Source organism: Vulpes vulpes, chromosome 12 (genome assembly GCF_048418805.1).
Source record: "Vulpes vulpes isolate BD-2025 chromosome 12, VulVul3, whole genome shotgun sequence".
In the NCBI taxonomy this organism is placed as follows: domain Eukaryota; kingdom Metazoa; phylum Chordata; class Mammalia; order Carnivora; family Canidae; genus Vulpes; species Vulpes vulpes.
Window position 1 is genome coordinate 178,273,084 of NC_132791.1, and position 27,294 is coordinate 178,300,377.

A 27,294-nucleotide genomic window follows, 5' to 3' on the forward strand; every position below is an offset into this window, starting at 1 on the left:
TACTTTGAAACATTATTTTTTCCAGGCTCTCCTCATCTTCCTCTTCATCAGGATAGGTCTTGGACTCGACTGTAGGGATATGCCGCTCTTCCAAGTTGGATGTGACCGAGATCCCTCGGCTAAGTGAAGTCCTCTTCGTACTGGCAGAGGTTCCCAACTCTGATGAAGGCATGTCTTCATCCTCTGCCAGAAAGCCAAGGACAAAAACACATGAGGAAAAGTTGGGAGGGGGACAAGGGAGATGGGGACAGAAAGTGAAAGAGAGAGACAAAGTGGAGACAAACCATTGACCTGGTTACCATCACCCCTGACTAGCCAACCCCAAGAAATAAGAACTGCAATCAGTTGGCTGTTAAGAATTTTCTTTGCCCAGAGTGTTTCTACATCTTAACATTAAAAAAGTACTAAAATTATACAGTTGCTTCAGAAAATTTAGAAAATTCAGGAGAGCAAGAATTATAAAATTCATAAGTGAAAGAGACATAGAAAGGAAATGGTGACAGAGAAATTGCAGCTGTATTTTATGATACCAGTATAGAAGAGCCTCAAGCTCTCTGATTGTTCATTTCTCATTTTTCAAAGCTGAACTTGGGATCATATTGTATATTCCAATTTGTAGCCCGTCTTCCCTCTTAATTTGTCATGAACATTTGTGCATGTCATTGCTAAGCACATGTACCGTTTTGTCTGCCCAGCACTCTCCCTACTGTTACTCACTCACCCAACAAGTGGGCTGTGATTGCACAAAATGACCCCCTCCACCCCGGGGGGAGGAGAGGGCAAGACATTGTCTTTATTAAGAAGTTAAATTTGAAGCAAAGAGGTCGGTGCTCTTCCTTAACTCTCCTCCCTGGCCATGGTGCGGGAAGCAAGGAGGACAATCTGCACATGAGAGTGGAGGGAGTAGAGGCTCTGAGGAAAAGTACAGCATGCACCTGCCTGGCTCCCTCTGGACCCTTGGGTCCCCATTCTTGGCCACTTTTCAATGGGCCAAATGAAAAAATGGACCCCTGACTGTCCACTGGGGACGAGAGTGATAGGGCCCTCCTCTGACTTCATAGTGCCTGTTGTACCTGGCAGCCCCTGCAGTTTTCTGCTCCAGGCCACAGGGCAGTGGTTTTGAGTTTCAGAATCTCTACTCTGCATTCCCTTCCTGACTCTGGCTCTCAAAGACAGGGCCTTGTTTCATTGATCTGTTTATAGTACTTCAGCTCCATTCTTGGAACATGGTTGGTGTTTGTTGTAGGCTTAACTGGTTCCCCTAAAATTCTTAGGTTGAAATCCTAATTCCCCAGTGCCTCAGAATATAACTATATTTGAAGATAAAGCCTTTAAAGAAGTAATAAAGTTAAAATGATGTCATATGAGTGTCCTTCTCCACCCATATTCCAGTATGACTGGTGTTCTTTAAGAAGAGATTTGGACAAACACCCACAGGGAAGACCATGTGAACACTGGGGGAAGATGGCCATCTACAAGCCAAGGAAGGAGGCTCAGAAGAAAACAACCTTGATCTTAGACATTGAGCTTCCTAAACTGTGAGAAGATAAATTTCTGTTGATTAAGCCACCCCATCTGTGGTCTTTGTGATGGCAGCTCTAGCTCACTAATACTGCTCAATGACATTGACCAAGAGACTTAGGAGAGAGGTAGTCTTCTCTCATTTTCAGAAGCTAGCATTCTCTGACTAGCTTCCTTGAGAGGCAAGACAAACCCAAGGGTAGGAGCAAATGGACTCCATTCAATTTATTCATCCACTCTCCTGGCATGTATTTATTGGGCACCATGATGTATCAGGTGCTATTCCATGCTTTGGGTTTATAAGTGGGGAATGCTTGATCACTGCCTTTATGGGGGCTTCTCATTTGGGGAGCAGGCAGGTATGAAGAAAACAATTACACATGCAATGGCTGTTACATAGAAAAAGAGAGCATGTAGCAACAGGGAGGGCACATTTTCAGGATGAAGCCATGGTAAACAGGAAGCAGAAGCATGAATCATGACAAGCCACACAGTGCTACAGGCCATTCAGGAGCTCTGATGCTCAAGTGCACACAAGGGAGCCCATTGGTGGATGATGGGGGTATGGGCCTGGAAGAGGCAGGTTACAAGCGCATAATCCAGCTTTATGATTGAATTTTGGCCTCGAGGACCATGGAGGGCCAACCTCTCCCTTGTGTGAACCTCTACTCCCTACCCTCTCTTAGGGCACCAAGTTGTACCCTGTGCGATGTGTTACCTCGCATCACCTGGGCACACCGAAGCTATGGAGCATTGTGATTACCACCATGGACTCTGGAGTCAGAGTGATGTGGGCTTGAACCCTTCAAAATGTGGACCTGGGGCAGCCTGGGTGGCTCAGCGGTTTAGCGCCACCTTCAGTCCAGGGCCTGATCCTGGAGACCCAGGATCGAGTCCCACATAGGGCTCCCTGCATAGAGCCTGCTTCTCCCTCTGCCTGTGTCCCTGCCTCTCTCTCTCTCTCTCTCTCTCTCTCTCTCTGTCTCTTATGAATAAATAAATCTTTAAAAAATGTGGACCTGGACTCTCAATGCTTTAGTTTCTCGTATATATATGTAAAGCCGGCAGCACAAGGCTTGGTAACTAGCAAAGGTTTATCTATACCTATGTCTGCTGGTTTTTTAAAAAAAATTTCTAATTAAATTCAATTTAACTTAACATATACTGTATTATTAGTTTCAGAGGTAGAATTTAGTGATGCATCAGTTGCATATAACACCCAGTGCTATTACTTCAAGTGCCCTCCTTAATGTCCATCACCCAACTGTTTTTAAGTCTTAACTCCCCACTAGACTCTAGTGGGAGAATGTATCCCTGACTCTGCATCCATACAGTGGGGATAACAACCCATTTTGTGAGGGTTAGAAATAAAATATGTGAGGTGCCTAGCATGTGCCTGGCACATAGCAGGTGCTCAGTAATTGGCTGGCTTCTCAGCAGGGATACTTCCAGGGTGCCAGGGCAGGGGTGGAAGGTGGGCTACCAGCACTGAACTCTCACCATTTTCCTGGACCAGACTCTCCAGGTACTTTGCCTTCATCTGTTCCTCTTTTGACCGTTTCACCTCCTTAAAGTAGTCATACAGCTCTGGGGGCAGCTTTTCCCCGGGAAGGCGGGGAGGCAGCAGCAGGGTGTTGTAGGAATCATAGCCCTTCAGCGTTCGCAAGATCTGCAAGAGGGGAAGGGGGAACTTCTGTTGGCTGTCCTGGAAGCTTCCTCCTGACAGCCCTCAGAGGGGCTACCCACTTTGTAAGAGCTTTGCTCCTGCCTGAGCCTGAGGAGTGTACAATGGGCCTTTGGAGAGATCTTTTAAAAAATAAGGCTGGGTCCTGAATTTGGGGATATAGAATCTTGATTTTTGCCCCATTTGAGCCTGGGCATGTCACATGTGGACGAGATTCCTTCTTGTTTTACAAATAATATATACTATTTTTCTTTTTTCTATTGACAAAAGTATAGAACTCCATTATCCACTTTGAGTGACATATTCTTGAAAAATACTTTGGTTAGCAGTGTTATACAAGGAAAGTGGCTGTCCCATAAATAGAGGATCCAGGGAAAAACTAAAATGGTATTACGTGTGTGGGGGCGGGGGGATGTGGAGGGGGAGGGAGGGGATGTGTTTCAGGCTTGTCAGATAAAATATGGATACCCAGTTTAACCTGAATTTCAGAGGAATATTTTTTTAGTGTAAAACTGTCCATATAAAGTATTTCCTGTTTTTTATGTGAAATTCAAATTTAACTATGTAACTTGTTTTTCTTACTATTAAATTTGATAACCCTAGTGTGTCTATATATTTATAAAACATGGTGCAATAAAGTTGTAGAAAGCAGCCACTTCCTATACAGCCTAATATATGTGAAAAATCTGTTTTGTTACATAACCTTTCTCCAGGATCACTATTTTCAGTTGTGTGAAAACCATTGTTAAGAAGCTCAATCTAAAGTTTATATGGAATAACAAAGGGTTAAGAATATTTAAAACACATGAAATTAATATAATCATGTATATTAATTATACTTGAATGTAAAATATGGTAAAAAAAATGCTGGAGTCTCTGGGAGGCTCAGTTGGTTAAGCGTCTGCCTTTGGCTCAGGTCATGATCCGAGGGTTCTGGAATTGAGCCCCAAGTTGGGCTCCCTGCTCAGCAAGGAGCCTGCCTCTTCCTCTCTCTCAGCTCCCTCAAATAAATAAATAAATAAATAAATAAATAAATAAATAAAATGTTTACAAAAAAGAGTGTTAAAACATTAATGAAGAAGAATAAAGAGAGAGGATTGCCCTATTAGATATTAGGACTTTTGAAACTGGAGTAACACAGTGTGGGATTGATACTGGGATAGATTAACTGACCAGTGATATGATATAGAAAAGAAAGCTTAGAATAGACCCATTCATATACTGAGCTTTGATACCAGACAGAGCTGGCATGGCAGGTCAGTGGGAAAGGAAGGAATATTCCAAAGATTGGGTGATGCAGACATACAAAGGCCTGGCTGACTTGCTTCAACTGGAGCAATTCTGAAGAGCCAGCCCAGCTCCGGAGCTTCTTTTGGGGTCCGATGAGGTCTCGGCTGTATTTCCATCACGATGCATTTCTCCACCCAGGTCTACTTGCCTTATTTTTTCCTGGTTTTGCTCCTGAGAGTGTTCCCTATGAACCTGCAGGTACATCTCGGAGTCTTATTAGATTCTGCTTTCCATTGAACCTGGCCCACAGCAGGGGGTGCAATGCCAACATAAGCCATCGAGCATTTCATAGATACCTAATGAAAAGGCTCCTTTCCAGTGGGAAAAATTCCCATTCTGAAAAAAACTTCTAGAATCTAAATTGGGCAGAGCATAAGCACTAGATGTAAAGAATATAGAACACTCAAAGGCTGAGTTGGGGGAGAGTCCAGAGGAAGCAGAACCATCTTAACTAAGCCATTCCTAAAATTCCTGACCCACAGACAACATGAGATAACAAATGTTTATTGTTTTAAGTTGCTAAGCTTGGGGGCAATTTGTTTTGCAACAATAGATAACTAATTCATATGCAATAGAAAACTAAGTATCAGACTTCAAGAATAGTACAGGAGAAAATAATGGAGCAATGCATTTAAGATATTCAAGTGTAAACATAAGCAAAAGGTACTGTATCCAACCAAACTCATCTTTAGGCATAAAAGCCACAGATGAAGAGTTACGAACATGCATATACTCAGGGAATAGTGTGCCTATGGCCCCTTCCTGAGAAATCCTCTACAGACCACACAGTGGTGACTGGAGAAGCTTCACCACAAGGACTGGTGTTGAACATTGAATACATGTAAATATAGAACTAAAACTAACTGATAGAAATTAGGTTCTGACATCCTAATATTGTAAGCTCTGACATGACAGATACAAGAAGTAAAATATGGAGGGTGTGCACCTGAGATGATCACCAAGTAATCATTAATTGAAAAGATTATCATTTTAAATTAGAGGGTGGTGAGGAGAGAGAAAAAGAGATTAGCAGCTAACTTCATAAGTGCTCATAGTAGAGAACTAAGAGTCAGTTTCTAAAAAGTAAGGTATTAAGGGTTTTAGATAAATGAGTAGTTCATACAACTCAGCCTCAAGGTAGCAGAACAGGGTTGAGGGAATAAAAATGAACCCAGATAGATCAGTGGAATGAACAGAGATCCCACAAATAGACCTAAATGAGTATAGTCAACTGAACTTTGACAAAGGAGCAAATGTAATACAAGAGCAAAGATAGTTTTTCCAAAAATCAATGCCAGACCTGGATATTCACATGTAGGAGACCCAAATCTAGATGGAGCTGACACCTTTCACAAAGCTTAAAATGGATCATAAGCCTGAATGAAAAACATACAGCTATAAAACTCCTAGAAGGTGCCATAAGAGAAAATCCTGATGACCTAGGGTATAGTGACAACTTTTTAGATACACACTAGAGGCATGGTCCATGAAAATAATAATTGATGAACTGGACTTCATTAAAACTAAAACCTCTGTTCAGCAAAAGACAATGTCAAGAGAATGAAAAGAAAAGTTACAGAATGGGAGAAAATATATGTAAAAGATATATCTGATAAACTTCTGTGATTTAAAATATGTAAAGAACACTTAAAACTTGACAATGAGAAAACCACCCAATTAAAAAATGGGCAAAAGACCTTAACAGACACTGCACCAAAGAATATATACAGATGGCAAATAAGCATATGAATAGATGCTCCACATCATATGTCATCAGGCAAGTGCAAATCAAAACAAGATACAACTACAGACCTATTAGAATGGCCAAATCCAAAACATGGACAACATCTAATGTTGACAAGAATAAGGATCAATAGGAACTTTCACTCATTGCTGATGAGAATACAAAAATGGTCAGCCACTTTGGAAGACAGTCTGGCATTTTTTTTTTTTTTTTTTATAAAACTAAACATACTCTTACCATATGATCCAGCAATTGTAGTACTTGGTACTTGTCCAAAGGAGATAAAAATTTATGTCCACACAAAAATCTGCATATGGATGTTTATGGAGGCTTTATTTATAACTGCCAAAACTTAGAAAGAAACGAGATGTCCTTCAGTAGGTTAGTGGCTAAATAAACTGCTATGCCCAGACAATGGAATGTTATTTAGTACTAAAAAGAAATGAGCTACAAGCCATGAAGGAAACTTAAGTGTATATTACTAAATGAAAGAAGCCAGTCTGAAAAGATATACTATATGATTGCAATTATATGACATTATAGAAAAGGCCAAACTACAGAGATAGTAAAAAGATCAATGGTTGCCAGGGATTGGGAAGAGGAAGGGATGAATATGTGGAACACAGATATTTTTAGCAAAGTGAAAATACTCTGTATGATACTATAATGATGGATACATGTCATTATACATTTGTTCAAACCCACAGAATGTACACCACCAAGAGTGAACTCTAATGTAACCTGTGGATTTTTGATGATTCTTATGTGTGTGTAGATTTATCAATTGTAACAAATGTACCACACTAGTAGGGGACGTATGTGGGGCGGGGGACAGGGGGTATTTGGGAAATCTCTGTAACTTCCCCTCCATTTTGCTGTGAACCTAAGAGTGCTCTAAAAAAAAAGTCAAAAAAAGTACATGGAGGAACAATTGGAAAATATGTAGCCCAGAACAAACAGGAAAAAAAAAGTGGCGGCAGATTTAATCCCTAACATAATTTTATTAAATGTAAATGGTCTAAATACACCAATTAAAGACAAAGACTACCAGATGTTTTTTTAAAAGAGATCCAATTACATGCTCTCTACAAGAAACTCACTTCATATATAATGACTGCTGTATATGTTCTTTAGTGTTTGAATTTTAACCAGGAGCATGTATTAGTTTTTCACTTAGTTGATTAAAATGTGTAATGAGATCACAAAGAAGCACTGAACTCTGCTCAGTGCAAGGGAAGTGGGTTAAGAAAGGCTACAAAGTGATCTTTAAATTGACAAGGAAAAGTTTAAGGGGAAGAAGGGGCAAAGGTCAGGAGGAAGTTGTCCATGCTGAGGGAAGAGCACAGGTACATGGCAGGGCCCAGGAGAGGTAGGAAAATGGAATTTGGTTTTGGCCTCTGCTCACCTTCTCTTCTATGAGATATTGCTGGTCAAATTCTAAGGAGTAAAACTCAATGGGAAAGCCACAGGGATTCTTCACCACCACCTCAGCTTCATCTCCAGGTGCATAAGGCAGCAGTGGTCCCAGCTCCAGAATTGAAGGACTAAATTCCAAGCGTGGCTCTAGACCTTGCCCCTGTGCCAGCAGCGTAAGCTTCTGAGCACTCTGGGCAATCTGGAACACCAGGGTTTGGCTATAGAATTTCTGGAAAATGTAAAAACAAAACAAAATCTTAACTTTTGTTGTTGCTATTACATGCCATGTAAATCTGAAAACCACTGTGGAGACAAAACTGAAGCTACTGAGATTAAGAGAGAAAACCTTTCATGTAAAATTGCATGAGACCAATTTGTATTACTGTATTAGTACCAGGTCTCCAGCATGCCAGGCACTGTACCAAGTGCTTCATCACTCGTAGAGGGCCTCTGGATGACAACATTCATATCCTTCAGACCCTCCAGTGGGGTCAGATGGGTCACTATCTGCACATCTGGGCTCTCATTTCATGGGCCCTGCTGCCTCTGGGCAGGCCAGGGTAGGGGAGAAGTGCTGGGGACAAACATCTTCTGGGAGCAATCTTCAATCAATGACTTGGGAAATACCACATAAATAGCCCAGGTCCCTTGCTCTTCGGAAGGAATAATTCTGAAATGTGCATTTTGTCTATTTCCTTAGTTTCCCAGTAGGATTATGTTTTAGTCTCCAAGGCAGCTAGCTCACTTGCATACCCTATTAGCTGCCTTCCTTTCCCTGACCACCTTCTCCTTCTCCATCAATGTTCCCTACACTTTCCAATTAATCTGCTTGCCCTTGAATCCTTGTCTCCAAGTCCATTTCTTGTAGAATCTGAATTAACATATTTTTATTGTTTGAAGATACAGTTAAGCAGCAGGGCAGAGATGGTCAGCGAGAACATCAGTTTATCAGATATATTTACAGTCTGAATACCAATTGATAGTGATACCAACCATCCTAATCTGGTTTTACTGGGGAACCTACCAAAAATGTGGATTCATAGGCCCCATCCCTAGAGATCCTGACTTGATAGTGACTGGGTAAGGCTGGGAAATCTACATTGTTAACCACATGCCCAAATCATTCTGATATAATTAGGTTCATGGCTTGGGTCTGGAGGCAGTGATTGGCTTCATGATTTGAAAAGCTCCTTAGTATCTTAGCTCAAGAAGGAAAATCAGTTGGATAGAATATGGATGGACATACATACACACCCAGAAAATATCACTGGAGACATTTAGAGAATGAATTATTGCCTACAAGAGTTTTCTATATGGTGATGGACTTAGCACCTTCTGATCTAAGCTTCTATATTTTAATTGTTTTATGAAAATGTTTCTAAGACATTTTATTTATTTTTTTGTTTTCTAACAGAGTATTCTAAACATATATTATAACATCAGTGATTTCTTTTGTGCTTCTGATGCTGAAGGAGATACAGATGTAGAATGTATGGGTTCCTTGTATATAGCCAATAAATTCCTCTCCCAGTTGGTAGAAACATTTTATTAACTTTGACTAGCTCCAACTCAACATTTATGGAACCACCTGAACAAATCTATTTTTTTAAAAATTATTTTCTGATATGTCTCTCATTTAGTAAGATATCCAAAATCTTGGCAACCTGACGGTAAACTCCCTAACAGTGTTAAGACCCTATGAATGACAAACATATTAATTATCATTTCTTTTCAAAGGGTTGGGGAGATTTTGAGAATGAAACAGGGGCTTTATTTTAGAATCAGATATGAAGTCATTCGCTTTTCTTCTTTCTCACTACAGACTCTTCAGCATTTCTTCAAAGCATTTCCATTACCAGGAAAATAGGAGTTAACTGTAGGTATTCTATAAAACCCACATCGATTTTTTTCTTTTAAAAGAATAAAGGAGAGAAAGCATCTCTCTAATGTCTTAGGCTCTGAGCACAAGTCTTTACAGTGTAACCTCTTGAGATCCTCTCTGGCTCTAGGATTTTATTTTTACCGTGTCAGCTTTGCTAGGAGTGTTTTGTGCTAATGGTATTCAAAAAAGAAATGTCTGTGAGGTCCATGGAGTACATCTACCAGGAAATACTTGTTATTATCCCAACTACTGATGATAGCAGTAAATAGTTATTGAGATACTGCATTTTGAGCAGTATGCTGTGCGTTTTATTTACATCAATTCATTTAATATTCAAAATGACCCTAGGAAGTAGGTATGGCAGGTTGATACTGTCTTAGCTGAAACCCTAGGAGCCAGATGCTTGCAAATTGAGATTTCTAAAAAAGTAAATGCAGTGCACAGACTCTCTGCTACATATATCCTCAGCAGGGGCTAAGACATGTCCCCGAAAATCAAACACTGATATTTCTGCAGTTGTGATGCTTGTGCAAACTAAGTGAAATAAATAAAGGTTAAGTAGTCTCATGTCAGTTTGGATGAGATTTTTCTACCAAATGAATCTGAGTCTGAAACTTATGAAATCCCCCCTCCCTCCTCCCCAGTTTCTGGAGTTTATTGGATTTTAGAATTGCAATAAGGGATTTCTAATGTGTGATATTACTATTTTTCATTGTATCTATGAGCAGACTGAGGTTTAGAGGCTAAGTAATTTACTGAAAGCCATGCAGTCTCTAAGTACAGAGGCAGAAGGCCACTCACCCAGGTCTGCTGATAAAAGTCAATGTGCTAGATAGATATGATTCTGGAGCTGGTGCTCTTACTAGCAGGCCACACAGCTCCTACATGAAACAAGCACTGGGTATCCTTGTCACAATAGCAAGACAAAGGTCACTCAAAATTTCCCTGGACACCTGCCTCATCAAGTAAAGCTCAAAGAAACCCAGAGAGTCTAAATGAAATCATATTTCTTTAAAGCTCACCTCTTCTTTAGGCATGAATTTCACTTGGACGTTGGATCTCTCACCAGGATCCAAGACCCCAGAAGTGGGCTGGATCTCAAAGATGCGTGTCTTTGGCTTTAATTCAGCATGCAGTTTCCGTCGTAAGTACTTTGGCATATGTTTCTCCAGCTGGTTGATAGATATTAGACAATTGGATAATCTTTTATGGAAATTGGATTTATTCCATCTTCCACTCACTCAGCCTACATTTACTGAGTCCCTCCCAGGTGTCAAGGAATGTGTAGACGGCAGGGCTACAGAAATGAGCAGGACATCCACCAGCGTAGCCTGGTAAGTCCTTGAATGTGGGGCTAATGACCTAGATTATATTTAGGAAGCAATGGCTGTCACTGCAAGTCTTGAGCAAAAGACTGAAATAATGAAAAATTGAAGGCCTAGAATTATAAATCTGGCCAAAATAGAAATAGAGACGGAAAAGGGGGACCAATGGGCCACATCTCATTTACCTTGTTAACTGGCTCATGGCTGTGGACAAACCATTCACAAGGGACTTGGAGAGGATTAGAAAACTGAATTGTTTCCACGAGGCATTGTCCACACTGAATTGTGGCAAACTCCACTTTTTCACAAGACAGTGTCATAGTGGGAATGGTCACCTTGGCTTGGAGACAGATATGAACTGTTGGCCCTCCAATCACCTAGAACAGGCATAAAGTTGCTGTTACCACACGGCAGGGGGTTGAGGGAAGAATCGTGGCCCTGAAATGGCAACTGGATCATCCTAGGGTAACTGGCAAGCCTAGCTGGTAGTTGGGGATGATTGGCTGGGCCCAGTAGTGCATCTTACCTTGATGGGCAGAATGACCTCTTTGTTTCCAACAGGAAGACTGGCCCCTTGTGGGTCAAATTTCACTTCAAATGTTTCCGTTTCACAGTAGGGCAGATTCTTTACACGATCTAACTCAGTACTGAAGCCTGGACCAAGATAAACAAAATTTCTTTGTGGGAAAGAGAAATGGCAAAGAAGAGCTGCTGTAGACAGAGCCCTCCTGGGGCAGGATGACCATTCAAAGTATCAATTAATGGCCCAAGAATTCTTTCAGCTGATCCCAGAAGAAGCATGAACACTACTCTAGAAGAACAGTACAGATGGGCACCTTGTTGGAAATGACAAAGCACAAGAGGAAACCATCTTCCTAGCCTGATTACCTGTGTCATGAAGGACACGCTTTTCTGCGTGGAAGGACACTGGGAAGTGACTGGTGTTGGTGATCTTGATGATGTGTGTTCGGACGTCACCAAAGATGATGTAGCCAAAGTCCAGGATATACTCTGGCAGCTGGACTCTGAAACAGTTAACAAGCTCTCTTTACCAGTCACTCTTCCAAAAGAGCAACTGTGCTGTTCTCTTCTATATCCTGTCACAGTTCTGTCTTTGGGAGTGGAGAAGAACCACCCTCCAGAGAGGAGCCTAGGAACAAGATACTCCCTCTCCCAGGAGTCCACACTGCTGTTTCAGTCATTATCTCAAAACACATTCAGCATATGCCCTCATGAACCTGAAACCAGGCCTCTCCTTTAGGTAAAGCCAGAAGTTTCTGATTTTCAGAGGCAGAGATCTTCCTGGGTGGCTGGATGCTAGAGGATGGCAGATACAGGAGGCAAATGGATTTAATTTCTAGATGATCAACCATTAATTAACTCAAGCAGCATTTTGGCAGGTGACACTGATTGTTCTGCTGCCTTCTGAAACAAGCCCAACATAGGACACTCACTTGGCTAGTTTGCAACAACTCCGATAGCTGAAGTCATCTGGAGAATCGGGGATAACTGTTTTCTGATGTTCGATGGCATATCCTTGGACTATAAGTCGCTCTACTTCCATCTGGAGCTGAGGACTTACCTGGAGTAAGAGAGAAGAGCAAGTGAGCAAATTCTTCTAGAACATGCCTTCTCAATGGGGGCAAGTCACCACAAAGAGGGAAAGAATTGCTTCATGGAAGGGGGAATGAAAAAGTTTTAGATATTACAGTGATTTGTGGCCTTCCAGAGAGGGCCACAGTACTTAAAGAGATATACAGTATATTTGTGGTATTAAAATTTTCACAGGAGTGGGTGGATGGGTGGGTAGGGTAAAGAAACTGGTATATCTACATCCTGGAATACTACTCAACAATGAAAAAGAACTATTGATATGAATGGATCTCAAGGGCATTACTCTCAATGAAACAAGCCAGTCTCAAAAAGTTATATGCTGTATGATTCTGCTTACAAAATATTCTTGAAATAACTAAAGTATAGAGATGGAGAGCTATAGTAGTTGCCAGGGGTTAGGGATGGTACATTGGGGGTCGCTATGAAGAAGTAGCTTATAAGGCCAAATACAAATGAAAAATCAAAGGTTTAGTTCTCCTTGTTGAAAATAAGGGGAGAGACTTCTCCCTCCTCCTTTTTCTTAGAACAGTTACTTTTTTTTAATATAAATTTATTTTTTCACCAGTTCAAAAAAAATAAATTTATTTTTTATTGGTGTTCAATTTGCCAACATATAGAATAACATCCAGTGCTCATCCCATTAAGTGTCCCACTCAGTGCCTGTCACCCAGTCACCCACCCCCCGCCCACCTCCCTTTCTACCACCTCTAGTTTGTTTCCCAGAGTTAGGAGTCTCTCATGTTCTGTCTCCCTTAGAACAGTTACTTTAGAAAACTTGTGAGTGGGGATCCCTGGGTGGCTCAGCAGTTTAGCGCCTGCCTTTGGCCCAGGGTGTGATCTTGGAGTCCCGGGATCAAGTCCCACACCAGGCTCCCTGCATGGGTCCTGCTTCTCCCTCTGCCTGTGTCTCTGCCTCTCTCTCTGCGTCTCTCACGAATAAATAAATAAAATCTTAAAAAAGAAAAAAAAAAGAAAACATATGAGTTATTTCTCTGTTTTTCTGAAATGCATATAAAACTTTTTAAAGTCTACATAAGCCTACATAAAGCCATACGCTTTATAACCCAAGAGTGTCTTCCTCAAGGCCCCAGGAACCTTCTTTTTGAAATGCGATCACCAAGTAAGATAGAGGTCCCATCCCCAGTTTCTATGAGAGGTGGAGCCTGACTTCAGAGGGTCCTGTCATTCACACATGAGAGGTTTCCCTCTGGATAAAGCCAATTATCCAGTGCAGATGGTCACCCCGATTACCATGTGAATTTAGGATGAACTATGTGTGACGGATGGTGCTGTCAAGTTCTCTTACTTGAGGACTAGTTATAGTTAGCTATAGTTCTTACTTGAGGACTAGTTAGTGTTTACCTCAAGAATACGTATGTATTGGGTCGTATGTTTGGTTACATAAAAGGCTGAGATTTCTTTCTCTCTTTACAATCTTGTAGTGAATTGCCTGAAATGTGGATCACATTCTGGTTTAATGCTTATTCAACAATGAAATTGTTTTCTTTCTCTTCTACCTCTGTGGAGAGATTTTCTGTTGGAAGGAGATTTTGTTTTTAATTGTATTTCCTCAAGCACATGGGATCTTTGTGGTGATGGAACAATTCTGTACCTTAATTGTGTTGGGGGTTATATAAACTTACACATGCAAAAAAATTACATAGAACCACACCACACACACAAATTAGTGCATAAAAAATTGAAATCTGAATAAGCTCTGTGGCTTGTACCAACGACAACTTCCTGGTTTTGATATTATACTACATCTTATAAGTTATTTAAGATGTTATCATTGAGGAAAACAAATTTTTTGCCACCTCTGTGAATCTTTAATTACTTCAAAATAAACAGTTAAAAATATTTAACATCAAGCTATTCAAAGACATTATGCTTTTTTATATATAATAAAAATATTTCATGGGGTATTAGGAAAAAATGTCTTGGGAGGTGATAGTGAAAAAAAGGTTGAGAAATACTGTTCCTAAAGGCTCAAATCTTAAATCAGGGGCCAGGCAGGGAAGGTTAATGTGTGGAGTGGCCAGTAATGAGACCACAGGCAGGGGTGACAAAGCGGGAGAATAGCATGACTCACTGACAGGTGTACCCAGTCATCCCGGTGCTAGCACAGCCAACCCTGTGTTTGCTCCTGAGCCAGGAGAGGTCAACTGCCGCCTGGTGCAGGAGGAGCAGCTCACTCTGCCTGGGCCTTCACCACATTCTCAGAAGGCCCACCCCAGGTCTGGAGCGGCTGCCGGAGACACTTGTGCCTAGGAACGTGCTGACCACAGTAGAGACTCACTGCTGCCTGTATGGACAGATGGGCCCAATGGGAGAGAACAGGAGCTAAAAACAGAGTCTTAGGAGTTGGAGAGCCCTGGATTCAAATCTTAGCTCTGTTGCCTACCTGGGGACATGCATTTCACTTCCACAAATCCTGTAAAACTGTAAAATTAGGACAATAATGGCACCACTTTCCCCATTGTGGGAGGGGTTGATGAAATAATAATAATACAGGTCTGTAGTGTGACACAGGCCTGGGAAACAGTTCAATAAATGGAAGCACATGTTATTAATTATGATCATCCTTGGAGCTAAGGTACACTTTCAAATTCTGCAAAACAAGTCACTGCTAGTGGCCTTTGGGGCTCCCAGTGTCCCCAGTGACACCGCTCTTAACCAGCCTAAGGGCTCTCTAGCTACATAATAATTCTTCCTCAGGACCATATTCTCATGCACATTTACATTTTGAAGATGAGCACAGGGAGAAAGCAACCCTCATGATCAGGAATGGACTGTTAAGAGAATTTCAGGGAATGGTGATGAAGGACATTTTGGGATTTGGCTTTCACTTCCCACCACAAGGGGCAGCCTTTATTTACAAGCTGGGGCACTCGCGCTTTCTCTCTCTCGCTCTTTCTCTGTCTCTACCAACTCTTGGCTTGGCTCCCACCTTGGAGACACCACACTGAACTTCTTCTTCAGCTGCCCCTTCTAGTCGCCACTTAGCTGGTGGGGACTAGAGGGCTCTATTCTGACTCCACTCTCCTGTTCACTCAGTACACTTTCCAGGGAATCTCACATTTCCTGTGATTATAATGACCATCTGGTGACTCAGAGCACGTTCTCCAGTCCATCACTCTCCTCAGGTCCATAGCAGTGGGTCCACATCCCTGTTCGAGCCTCACTTGGATAATGCTCAGAAATCTTGTGTGTAACAATGAACCCTCAGAGCTCATTTCCCTTCCTCCCCTCCTCCCAGACTTGCTTCCCTTCCTTAGTTTCCCATCTCAGTGCCCCCTCCTTATTTTGTCATCCAAGCAAGACTCTGATGGGAGGGGGGGTGTCATTTCTGCCTCACCCCCACATCCAACCAATCCTTGATCACTAACCACCTTGTGTCATCACCCTTGTTTACACATCCACCACCTCTCATCTAGAGTTACTCCATCTGCTTTTTAAAAAATGAGCACATCTCAGCACATCTACTCTCACCACCCCCCAAGCCCCTGAAAGCTTCTCAGAGCCCCACAAGGCAGCCAGAGAGATTTTTTAAAGATCTAAATCTGATTACCCAAGGCTCCACTTGAAACACTTCAGTGACTTGCTGTTACCCTCAGAATAAAGCTCAAAACCTTTAATAGGTTCCCTAGGGGTCTCCTTACCTCTCCCCTTCTTTGCTCTAGCTCTATTTTTTTCTCCTTTCTGTTCCTCAGAGATACGATGTCCTTCTTGTCCCTGGGCCTTTGCACCTACTGTTCTTCTGCCACATTTATTCTGTGCAGGCTGAAGCTAATCTTACCTCAAAAGATTCATCCTCAGGCATTTCCTCAGTTGTCTCTAAGTGATTGAGTGTTTCATATTTGTTCTCTTTATCTAGGTTTTTTCTGGCCTGATTCAAGAAGGCTTCATACTTTTCATTTCCTGTGAGATTGGAAGAAGAAGGAAATCAGGATGATTAGAAACATATGAATTATGCCTAAAATGCAGACTGTCAGCTCAGGATCCATAAAGTGAGAAAGGAAGTTAACTTTCTGGTGCTTTGTCTGCCATGTTTTCTCTGCTGCAGAGAGTGGATGTAGTTTGTGAGTGAGTTTAGTTTGTATTAGAGACCCCACTGAAGTTCATGAGATCATGTTATAGCGAGTTCCTAGCTGGTTCTCAACAACTTGATGGCAGTAACATCCTAAGTCCCTCATAGGGTGATCAATCAGACCTCTGCTGGCCTGGTGCTTTTTGGGGTCTAGCACTGAATGCCCCAGACTTGGGAAGTCCCCTCCATGCTGGACACACTCAGATTGCCAGTCATCCTTTAAGTCACTTTGCATGTTTATTAAATCTCAGTAAACAAAAGGACTATATTTGCAACTATAACTGCAACTAAACAAGCTACAAGCCCGAGTCAGGGATATTGGCAATCGGTGGAGAGACTTTCAGACACCCAAATTCACCAGTAAGTCAGTGCAAATTCAAATGCTTGAGGAACAAGGTAGACAGAGAAAGTAAAGTGCCTATGATGGAACAATAGGAAGCACTGAACTTGTAATGAACTGGAGCACAGGAGACCCAAGTAGTAGTATTCAGAACAATCATATTCAGATTCAAATTCTTTGAAAGCCCTCTGCTGGCCAAACATGTTTACTGCTTAATGAGGCCAGCTGGGCACTGGGTTTTCAACCCAGTGGCAAAAACTTTCACTTTTTAAAAAAATAATAAATTTATTTTTTATTGGTGTTCAATTTGCCAACATACAGAATAACACCCAGTGCTCATCCCGTCAAGTGCCCCCCCAGTGCCCGCCACCCAGTCACCCCCACCCCCCCTCCTCCCCTTCCACCACCCCTAGTTCGTTTCCCAGAGTTAGGAGTCTTTATGTTCTGTCTCCCTTTCTGATATTTCCCACCCATTTCTTCTCCCTTCCCCTCTATTCCCTTTCACTATTATTTATATTCCCCAAATGAATGAGAACATATAATGTTTGTCCTTCTCCGATTGACTTATTTCACTCAGCATAATACCTCCAGTTCCATCCACGTCGAAGCAAATGGTGGGTATTTGTCGTTTCTAATGGCTGAGGAATATTCCATTGCATACATAGACCATATGTTCTTTATCCATTCATCTTTCGATGGACACCGAGGCCCCTTCCACAGTGTGGCTATTGTGGACATTGCTGCTAGAAACATCGGGGTGCAGGTGTCCCGGCGTTTCACTGCATCTGTATCTTTGGGGTAAATCCCCAGCAGTGCAATTGCTGGGTCGTAGGGCAGGTCTATTTTTAACTCTTTGAGGAACCTCCACGCAGTTTTCCAGAGTGGCTGCACCAGTTCACATTCCCACCAACAGTGTAAGAGGGTTCCCTTTTCTCCACATCCTCTCCAACATTTGTGGTTTCCTGCCTTGCTATTTTCCCCATTCTCACTGGTGTGAGGTGGTATCTCATTGTGGTTTTGATTTGTATTTCCCTGATGGCAAGTGATGCGGAGCATTTTCTCATGTGCTTGTTTCTGACCCCTTCCTTATTTTGGCATTACACACTTTAGAGACTAACTTAGACTTTTATTAGTTGTCTGCCCACAGGCTTAGCCAAGGTTTCTCTGGGAACATCTAGCCTGTGGAGCCATTCCTCTGGACTAGAAGACTCCCATCTTGGCAAATCCCAAAACTTAGCTGAGCTGTTCTTAGCTATGGACTCTGTGGCTTTTTCTCCCTGGCATGGGGTACAGGATAAAGGGTTAAGACAAGCCTGTCTCTTCTTCATGTCTCCTTGAAGCTCCTTGAAGTTTTTCCGCAGACAGCTTCAGACTAAGCCCTCGTAATCAGCCATTCCTTTTCCCCTGTGCCCTAAAGTCATTGGCTCACCTGCTGTCAAGAGGGAAAGTTTTTTTTGGCCATGTCTGTCTTCCTCTGTGAGAAATCTCTAAGCCTGTGGGCAGACAACTAATAAAAGTCTAAGTTAGTCTCTAAAGTGTGTAATGCCAAAATAAGGAAGGGGTCAGAACCTTGGTTACCTTTCTGTACAGGTTATGTTTTGCAAATTCTACTCCTTGGAGTAAAATCAGCCTTAGCCTCTCAATGGCCTCTGTGAGTGTGCCACATAAGGACAATTCAGGGAGAGATTGTGGCTGGAAGGTTTGTGTGCTGTAGGAAAAGGCCTTTCAATTACAACTTCTTGATCCCTAAGAGGGATCAATTCACTGATGGCAAAATTGGTCAGGGGTCTTAATTTTAGGACTGCCATAGACCAAATCCTGTTATATTAAGCTCAAGTTATCAGGTCAATTTCAACTTGATTTGTTTTGTTGTTGTTGCTGTTACTGTTGTTGTATCTGCAATTGTGGAATCACACAGAATAAAACCAGTGAGGACTGCCAAGCAAATAAAGTGAGTGCCAATTAGCCTTCAAATAAACAAGCAAAATGCATCTTTTGTCCCCCAGTGGGAAAATACTAGAGTGAGTAGTAATACCTTGGAGTTTCCTGGGGAGATCAAGGCAGATTCGGGGAAAGATTCCCTCTCCATGCAGAGTGATATTTTCTGGGTCCAAGTGGGCAATCTGTATCTGGAAACTCCTTTGAAAGATCTCAGGTACTCCAGGTAAGTAATAAACCTTCAACACCTGCTCCTCATTTGACCTAATAAAACCCTACATAGCAGAAAGACCAGAGAGAATGTTAATATTTACAATGGACCCTGCTTCTGGAGATTTAATGGGCAAGACAGTCCCACAGGTCTATTGTGCTGGTTATTCTCCATTCATTCATATGAAACTATGAGAAAGTGACAGGTGAGCCACAGAACACTAGGTAGCATATGTGGACGGGTATTTCATAAAAGAGGAAATACGAATGGTGAATAAATGCAGTGAAAGATGCTCATCCTTGTAAGCAATCAGGAAAATGAAACTAGGATTGTGATGAATTTTTTAAACTACATATTGCCAAAATGTACCAAATTTTGGTGAGAATATGTATCAAAAGAAACTTATTTGTGTCTGGTGAGAATGCCAATGAGGAAAAAAAAACCACTATGAAAAATGTTTTAGTGTAATTCTATCAAATTGAACATATGTGTAGCCCATGACCCAGAAATTTCACTCCTAGGAAAAGTCCCTAAGAAAATGCTTCTATCTATAGACAAGAGACAGGTATGAGAATATTTGTGGCAGGACTGTTTCTAATAGCAAAATTTTAGAGGAAAAAATCCCAAATATGCTTTGACAGGAAAAAAAATGCTTTCAACATAGTTATAGAAGGGATATTATCTAATAGTGAAAACAAATGAACTACACCTACATGTAACAATGTGCACTAGTCTTAGACACACAATATTGGATGAAAGAAAGCAAAAGGCACGAGATTACATTACTGATGCCATTTTCATAAAACTCAAGATAGAGCAAAATCCGTTAAGACAAAACTTCCAAGTTTGGGGATTAAGGGTATTTGTCTGTTTTGTTCACTATACTATGCTATTCCCAGTGCCAGAAAAATGCCTGGTCATAGCAGGTGCTTAAAAGTTTTGAAAGATTAATAAATTGAAAGTAGTTTAAGGATACATACATGCGGAATAAAACTGTATTTTGAAAAGGAAATGATAAGCCCAAGAGGGGAAGAGGCCCTTGGCTTCAAGGAATTAACAAGAGAAGTGTGAGGACGTGAGTGGAAACAAATCATTCTTATAATCATGAAAAAAAAGAAAAAACAAACCAAACCAACCCGTGGGGTTATATATTGTCTTGTTCATAAGGGGAATCCCTGGTGCCTGAAGAGTGTCTGGCTAATGCAAGACTCAATAAATACTTGTTTAATAAATGAATAAAGTGCTTGAATTTATTTATTTATTTTTAATTGTTTCTGAGGACTCTATTTTTTTGTTAAAAAAAAAAAATCGCAGGTAGCCCGGGTGGCTCAGCGGTTTAGCGCTGCCTTTGGCCCAGGGCATGAGTCTGGGATCGAGTCCCACGAGTCCCACATCAGGCTCCCTGCATGGAGATGCTTCTCCCTCTGCTTGTGTCTCTGCCTCTCTCTCACTCTGTGTCTCTCATGAAAAACTAAATAAAATCTTTAAAAAAAAATCACACCCATAATCCTAGCAGTGATTGTTTAGCATAACCCCATGTGCCATGGGGGTGCAGCTTGTGGGTTTGAACTTGGGGGTCGTTCCTATCACTGCCACATGGCCATTGTGGGCAAGAAGGCTACTCACCGAGAGGGGCAGGATTAGGGGCACTCCGGGCAGAAGGTTGTCTGGTGAAGATAGGTGGTCAGTCAGAACCTTGAACTCAAAGCCAACTTTGCCAGTATTCTTCAGTGTGATTTCATTCTCCGTGACGTGATTGAACAGCTTGAGAGGAGAAGAGGAACTGCTGGTGGACACCCTTTGGGATGCTGCCATCATCCCCACCAAGGTGAACGGACAAATAAGTCTCATGGACACGGATTTCAGTTTTCATGATATAGACACTGGGCAATCCACATTTCACTATCGCCAAAAGGTGGCCACTGGAGCCAGAGGAGCAGCAGATCCTGCAAACCTGGCTCCAGGTTAACAACTAATTCAGGTGAGTGGGGCTGCATGCAGGGAGGTCTGACCCTGAGCACCTCACCCACTTCACCCACAAAGAACTGACAACAGAAGATCTTAAAAGTAAGCTTTCCTAGACTAATATTTATTTACTCTTTGGATACAATTTATGTTCAGAATTCAATTTTTTTTCTATTTATATAGAAAGACATGGAAGTAATAGGCAAGGCGTGCCATTTTTGCGGAGATTTTACTAACATAACTCAGCAGCTAATCAGAAGGTCTGATAACTACAAACTGAGGCCTCTTCAGGATAAGCTAGGGCAAGGATGGGCTGCTTCAAAGAATATACTCTGAGCTGAGCCAGAATCAATTGCCCAGAGGACCCTGGAGATAAGGAATGAAAGAGAATTCTATTTGGTCAACTGAACGGACATAGTCCCAATAGGTGTTGGGTGAATTTGTTTTTAGGCACAATCTTTAACCTATAAACACACATGCACACATGCAATTCAGTAATTATATATGCAATAGCTATATAATGCAGGGGGGTTAATTCCCATTAAATTTGGCATGAAATAGGGTCTCTGAGTACATTACATAAAATCTAATTGGGAAAAGGAGATGTACAGACACAGAATCAACAATTTTTCCAAAACGAAAATTAGAATGTACATTACAGCAAAGAATATACTTACATGCCAAGAGAATGCAAAGTAAGAGAAAGAAAACTCGAGTATGGAGACTGAGCTGAGTCTTACAGTGTGTGTAGACTTGGGGTTGGCAGAGTGGAGAAGAGGGATAATATAAATTAAGTATTGAGGCAGAAAGGCCTGGGAAGTAGTAGCATTGGTAGGTAAACCAGTTGGACCACAAATGGATGAATGGGCTATAATATGAAATGACAAGAAATGAAACCTAGTGTGTAAGGAGCATCAGTTAATAGAGGATACCCTCTGCCAGGTGGAAGAGCTTGGCTCCGACCCAATGGGTGACAGAGAAAGGGACTCAGGATTGGAGGCCTTCTGTGGCCCATGCGCAGTACTGACCAGATATTTTACTGAAGTGACCACAACCACTTAGGGAGAGAGGCATTCTCCTATCTAGGAATGTGACCCCATCCCTATTTTATAGGGGTACTGAGAGGTACTGTGGCTTGGAGAGGTAAGGTGATATGCTCAAGGTGACATACTAGGAAGTCGAACTGGGGTAAGTAACATCCCAGTTCTTCTGACTACAACACCGTGCTCTCTTCTCAATACTATGTTGCCTTCCCAAATGCTGCTGGGGCTAATTATTCTGAGACTGATGGGATGAGAATGCAGTTTTGGGAAAGTCCATGGGGGCAATGCAGTCTACATGGGTTGGTGGTAGAAACTATGAACGTGGTGTAATTCCTTGCTTCCATGGGGTCCTCAGTGTCACCTGGGAGCTTATAGAAATGCAGATTCTGAGGCTCCATCCTAGACCTATTGGATCTGAATCTGCACTAGAATCAGATTCCCAGGTGACTCATATGCATGTTACGGTTTGAGAAGAAGTGCTGTTATGTCTCAAGCATGGCTTGATAAGCTCCTGTGCTGTGAGAACCTCAGGAACCACAGGAACAACAAACCAAGGCAGAGAGATCCTACTTGATGAATTAGCAAGCCTGGATGCCAGTAAGGATGTGGGGAGGTGATGGAGAGAGTGCAGTGGAAAATGCCTTGGAGATTGTAAACTTAAGGGACTGAGAAGGTGGTAGTGCTATTGAAAGAAACAGAGAGGTCGGTATATGGGCTTCTGCATGGACAGGGAAGGCATCTAACATGCTGAATTCCAGGAGAGAGAGAGAGGCAAGTGAAAATGCCTGGCCAGCAGCTGGCGGTGGGATGATCAGGGTTAGGGAGGTGGATCGGGGATCAAGGTTAGGGGTGCTGGTGAGACTGCGATGATCCAGGGTTCCAGGGGGGGTAAGAGCACAGGACTGTGTGCGATGTTTAAGGTGAAGCCACGAGATCTCCTCCCTGTCACTGGCAATACCTGTAATCCATAGTTAATGTCCTTGGTGTCAAAGGAATAGTTGACCAGGGAGGCCTCTCCCCTCAGCAGTATCTCATAGGTGGGCCCTCCTTCCACTTCGCACAGGGCTTTAGCCTGTGCAATGATGTCACAGTGTCCATAGAAGGTGACGGATATCTGGTGGCTACTATGCGGCCGCAGCACTCCATACAGGGGCAGAATATCAAACACCTGTAACACGAAACATCCGTAAAAGTTCTGTCAGAGAGCATCAATTGGGGGGATGAGCCTACAAAGAGTGGGTTAAGCTTCAGTCAGTTTACAGAGGAATTCCTGACTTTGACTTGTTTGATTCCATGGAAGGTACCTAGCCCAGCACCCTGGACATAAATGATGGCAACAGAGGGGAGAGTGGCCTGGCAAGACTTAAACCTCTAACTTGAGACAGGAGCTCTGTTAAGAAGAGTTAGTACCCCCTGACTTTAGGGCCCTTGAGGTGTTACTTACCTCTTCTATCCCGATGGACAGCGTTTCTTCCCGTTCAGAGAGCCATGGGGGTTCCTGAAACTCCATCTGGCTCTGGTTTGGGTCTGTTTTTTCTGTTTCAGCAGAGCTAAGTTTTAATCCCTACAAATTAGAGGTGTGAGGAAAAACTAGCAAGCATTCACAACAGGTCATTGATATGCTCCTCCCCACCTAGTGAGAGAAAACTAAAGTATATTGTTTATACCTTAAAAATAGTACAGTTTTTCCCCTATGGAGATAATTGGACAAGTGTCCAAAACATATGTCCAAGGATGTTTACTGCAGCACTATTTATAATAGCAAAACTCTGAAAACAAACTAAATGCCTATCAATATGGGATCACTTTATTTTTTTCTAAAGATTTTATTTATTTATTCATGAGAAACACAGAAAGAGAGAGAGGCAGAGACACAGACAGAGGGAGAAGCAGGCTCTATGCTGGAGGCCCGATGTGGGACTCAATCCCAGGACTCTGGGATCATTAGCCAAAGGCAAATGCCCAATTGCTGAGCCACCCAGTAATTCCACTACTGGATACTTACCCAAAGAATATGAAAACAGTAATTCAAAAGGATATATTAACCCCTGTGTTGTTGCAGTATTACTTACAAGAGCCAAATTACAAAAGCAGCCCAAGTGTTCACTGATAGATGAATGGATAAAGAAGAGGTGGGGGATATATATATATATATTACTTAGCCATAAAAAAGAATCACAGGGGCACGTGGGTGGCTTAGTGGTGGTTAAGTGTCTGACTTTGGATCAGGTTGTGATCCCGGAGTCCTGGGATCGAGTCCCACATTGAGCTCCCCACTGGGAGCCTGCTTCTCCCTCTGCCTACGTCTCTGCCTCTCTCTCTGTGTCTCTCATGAATAAATAAATAAATAAAATCTTAAAAAAAGAAGAATCACATTTTGTCATTTGCAACAATATGGATGGACCTAGAGAGTATAATGCTAAGTGAGATAAGTCAGTCTGAGGAAGACAAATACCATATGATTTCACTCATATGTGGGATTTAAGAAAGAAAGCAAATGAACAAAGAAAAAGAAGAGACAAACCAAGAAACAGATTCTTAACCACAGAGAACAAACAGGTGGTTACTAGAGGGGAGGTGGGTGACAGGCCGGGTGAAGATAGGTGTTGGGGAGTAAGAGTACACTTATCATGAGGAGCACTGTGTAATATAGACTTGTTGAATCACTATATTGTACACCTGAAACTAATATAACATTGTATGTTAACTATACTAGAATTAAAATACGAGAAAATAAAAAATGTAGAACATGCATGTTTTAATTATCAGAGATTGCTCTAAATCAGTATTAGGGAATTTCCTCATTAAAAAAAAAAATGTATAGTATTGCCTTGCGCAGATACAATTTGGTTTATTCCACCAGTCTCCTTTTTTTTTTTTTAATTAATTTTTATTGGTGTTCAATTTACCAACATACAGAAAAACACCCAGTGCTCATCCCGTCAAGTGTCCACCTCAGTGCCCATCACCCATTCCCCTCCAACACCCGCCCTCCTCCCCTTCCACCACCCCTAGTTCGTTTCCCCGAGTTAGGAGTCTTTATGTTCTGTCTCCCTTCCTGATATTTCCCAACATTTCTTTTCCCTTCCTTTATATTCCCTTTCACTATTATTCATATTCCCCAAATGAATGAGAACATAAACTGTTTTTCCTTCTCCGATTGACTTATTTCACTCAGCATAATACCCTCCAGTTCCATTCCACCAGTCTCCTATTGGTGGAGTAAAGTTGTTTCCAATTTTCCTTGCTTTACCAACAAAGCTGTAGTATACAAGGAAAATTATACCTCTATGAGAATGTAAAGGTGTATCTCAAGTAAAGTATCCTAGCAGAGGAGCTGTGCATTTTAAATTTTGATACACTTGCCAAATTGTATGTCAGGGAGGCCATACCAATTTGTAATCCTACCTACAAAGTATAAAAATGCTTGCTTATCCCTACTCTGCCATTACTGAGACAAACCCTATTTTAAAAGATTGTATATTTTCATGGGCCTACAATAATTTATTTTTCTGATTTTTTGCTATTTCTAAAGTGTTGTGACAAACATCTTTGTACCTAAATCTTTATATCTCCAATGATTTCCTTAGGCCATTCTTCTAGAAGGAGAGTTTAAGGGTATGAATTTTTAAAATCCCTTGATCTCTCCCTTGTTTTTACTATGGAATTACTGAGGAAAACCTTTCTCCTTTTGTAGATTATCTGGGGGCTGGGAAGAGTGCCACGGATTAGAGGTAACCAGAGAAAATCTAGCTGCTGAGGTATCCGGCTCTCAATGGGGTGCTGGTTCTGTGAGTGTTTGGTTGGGGAACGACCTGGATAAGGTTCCACAGCCGCATCCCACCCAAACCCCAGGATTACACTTGCCACTGCTCCTGCCTCTGTTTTTGTTTTACAGGAAGGACCCTCGACTTGCCAACCCACCGCATGGAGAGGAAACGGTACATCCGAGATGATCATGGTGGGCACTTCGGGTTTTTTGTTTTCTCTTTCTTCAGGGCCAACATCTTCATCCATGAGGATAGTCCTGGAGAGTTGAACGCAATGTGTTGAATCACTTATTTGGTAACCAACTCCACACAGTCTTCAGCTATGTCAGAGCCCTACCTTCCTCTCTCCCTCTACTGCACCCCCAAGGGTAAATGGGGTTTTCACTCAAATGATGCTTTTCTCCAGAGGTCAGCTGGGCAGTGCTGTGTTCCTCCCTGGCCTCAAACACGGACTCTGGGTCATCAGGCTCGTCAACTGTCCACAGATCCAACCCCTCTTTCCTGGCCTACTACGCCCGGGGCCACATTATGAAAAGCTCTAGCAATTCTTCAGACAATTTGCTGTGTCCCTGGTTCTCAACGTTAAGCTTCATTATTTACTGCAGCATTTTATTGTGAGGATATGCTGTTTGGCCAATTGTCATATCCTTTTCTGCTTGCTACCCTTGACCTGACCCTGGCTGCAGACCCTGGACAGATGGAGAGGGCAATGTGATGGGAAGGGCTTAGTCCTCCAGGACTCAGGAGCTGATGACTTCCTGAGGGCAGAAATGATTTTCCACCCTATCCCAGATGCATAGTCCAGGGTGTCATGCACAGAAGGCACTCGCTAAACTGCTGACTACTGAGTGGCTGGATGAATAAATAAGGGATGAGTTTGAGATTGTACGTCAGTGTAGAGAAAGAAAAAATGCTATTAAAAAAAAAAAAGACCATTCTGGCTTTGCAATTGCACTTACTTAAAATCATTTAGATCCACCTCGGGGGACTCTGTTGCTGGCACTGCTGGTGAATTGACAGAAGCTGAGGTTATGGGGATGGACTCCACCTGGGACAGTGGGGTACTGTAGGCTTTCCGTGGCCATGACCCAAACCTACAAAGGCAGGAGAGACACAGGCACATGGGCACATGTCAGCTTTTGCAAATCAGTGTGCAGTGGGCTCTTGATTTCTGAGGCTACACTCCAAATAAATCTCACACCAGACAGGTCTAGAAGGACCTGCCCTGTACCATCCCTTAGACTTACCTTTTCTAAATCTTAGGTTTCACTTTCTCCTAAAATGTTTCCTGACCACTCCCTGCCAGTCTGGGTCCAGTGACTCTTTTCTGAGTGCCACAGCCCCTGGACTTCCTCTTCATACTTCTTTTTTCTATCCCTGGTAGACTGTGAGCTCCCTGAGGACCTCTATGTAATATGGCAGCTAGTGCAGTGCCTGGCCTGGGGTCAGCACTCGGGCATT

The 27,294-nt window shown here is 42.2% G+C and overlaps 1 protein-coding gene across 1 annotated transcript in view; it reads right to left on the reverse strand.

Moving 5' to 3' along the window:
* HYDIN (HYDIN axonemal central pair apparatus protein) overlaps nt 1–27,294 on the reverse strand; it is a 332,032-nt gene that overhangs the window by 113,798 nt on the left and 190,940 nt on the right. The window contains exons 24-38 of the mRNA XM_072731571.1: nt 26,793–26,927; nt 25,988–26,090; nt 23,508–23,627; nt 23,022–23,231; nt 20,682–20,819; nt 18,942–19,119; nt 16,276–16,397; nt 12,317–12,444; nt 11,751–11,887; nt 11,389–11,516; nt 11,048–11,239; nt 10,560–10,709; nt 7,645–7,884; nt 3,022–3,190; nt 4–183 (exon numbers count right to left, since the gene is read on the reverse strand). Coding sequence (XP_072587672.1) covers nt 4–183; nt 3,022–3,190; nt 7,645–7,884; nt 10,560–10,709; nt 11,048–11,239; nt 11,389–11,516; nt 11,751–11,887; nt 12,317–12,444; nt 16,276–16,397; nt 18,942–19,119; nt 20,682–20,819; nt 23,022–23,231; nt 23,508–23,627; nt 25,988–26,090; nt 26,793–26,927 — 2,330 coding nt within the window. The remainder of the gene's footprint in view (nt 1–3; nt 184–3,021; nt 3,191–7,644; nt 7,885–10,559; nt 10,710–11,047; nt 11,240–11,388; nt 11,517–11,750; nt 11,888–12,316; nt 12,445–16,275; nt 16,398–18,941; nt 19,120–20,681; nt 20,820–23,021; nt 23,232–23,507; nt 23,628–25,987; nt 26,091–26,792; nt 26,928–27,294) is intronic.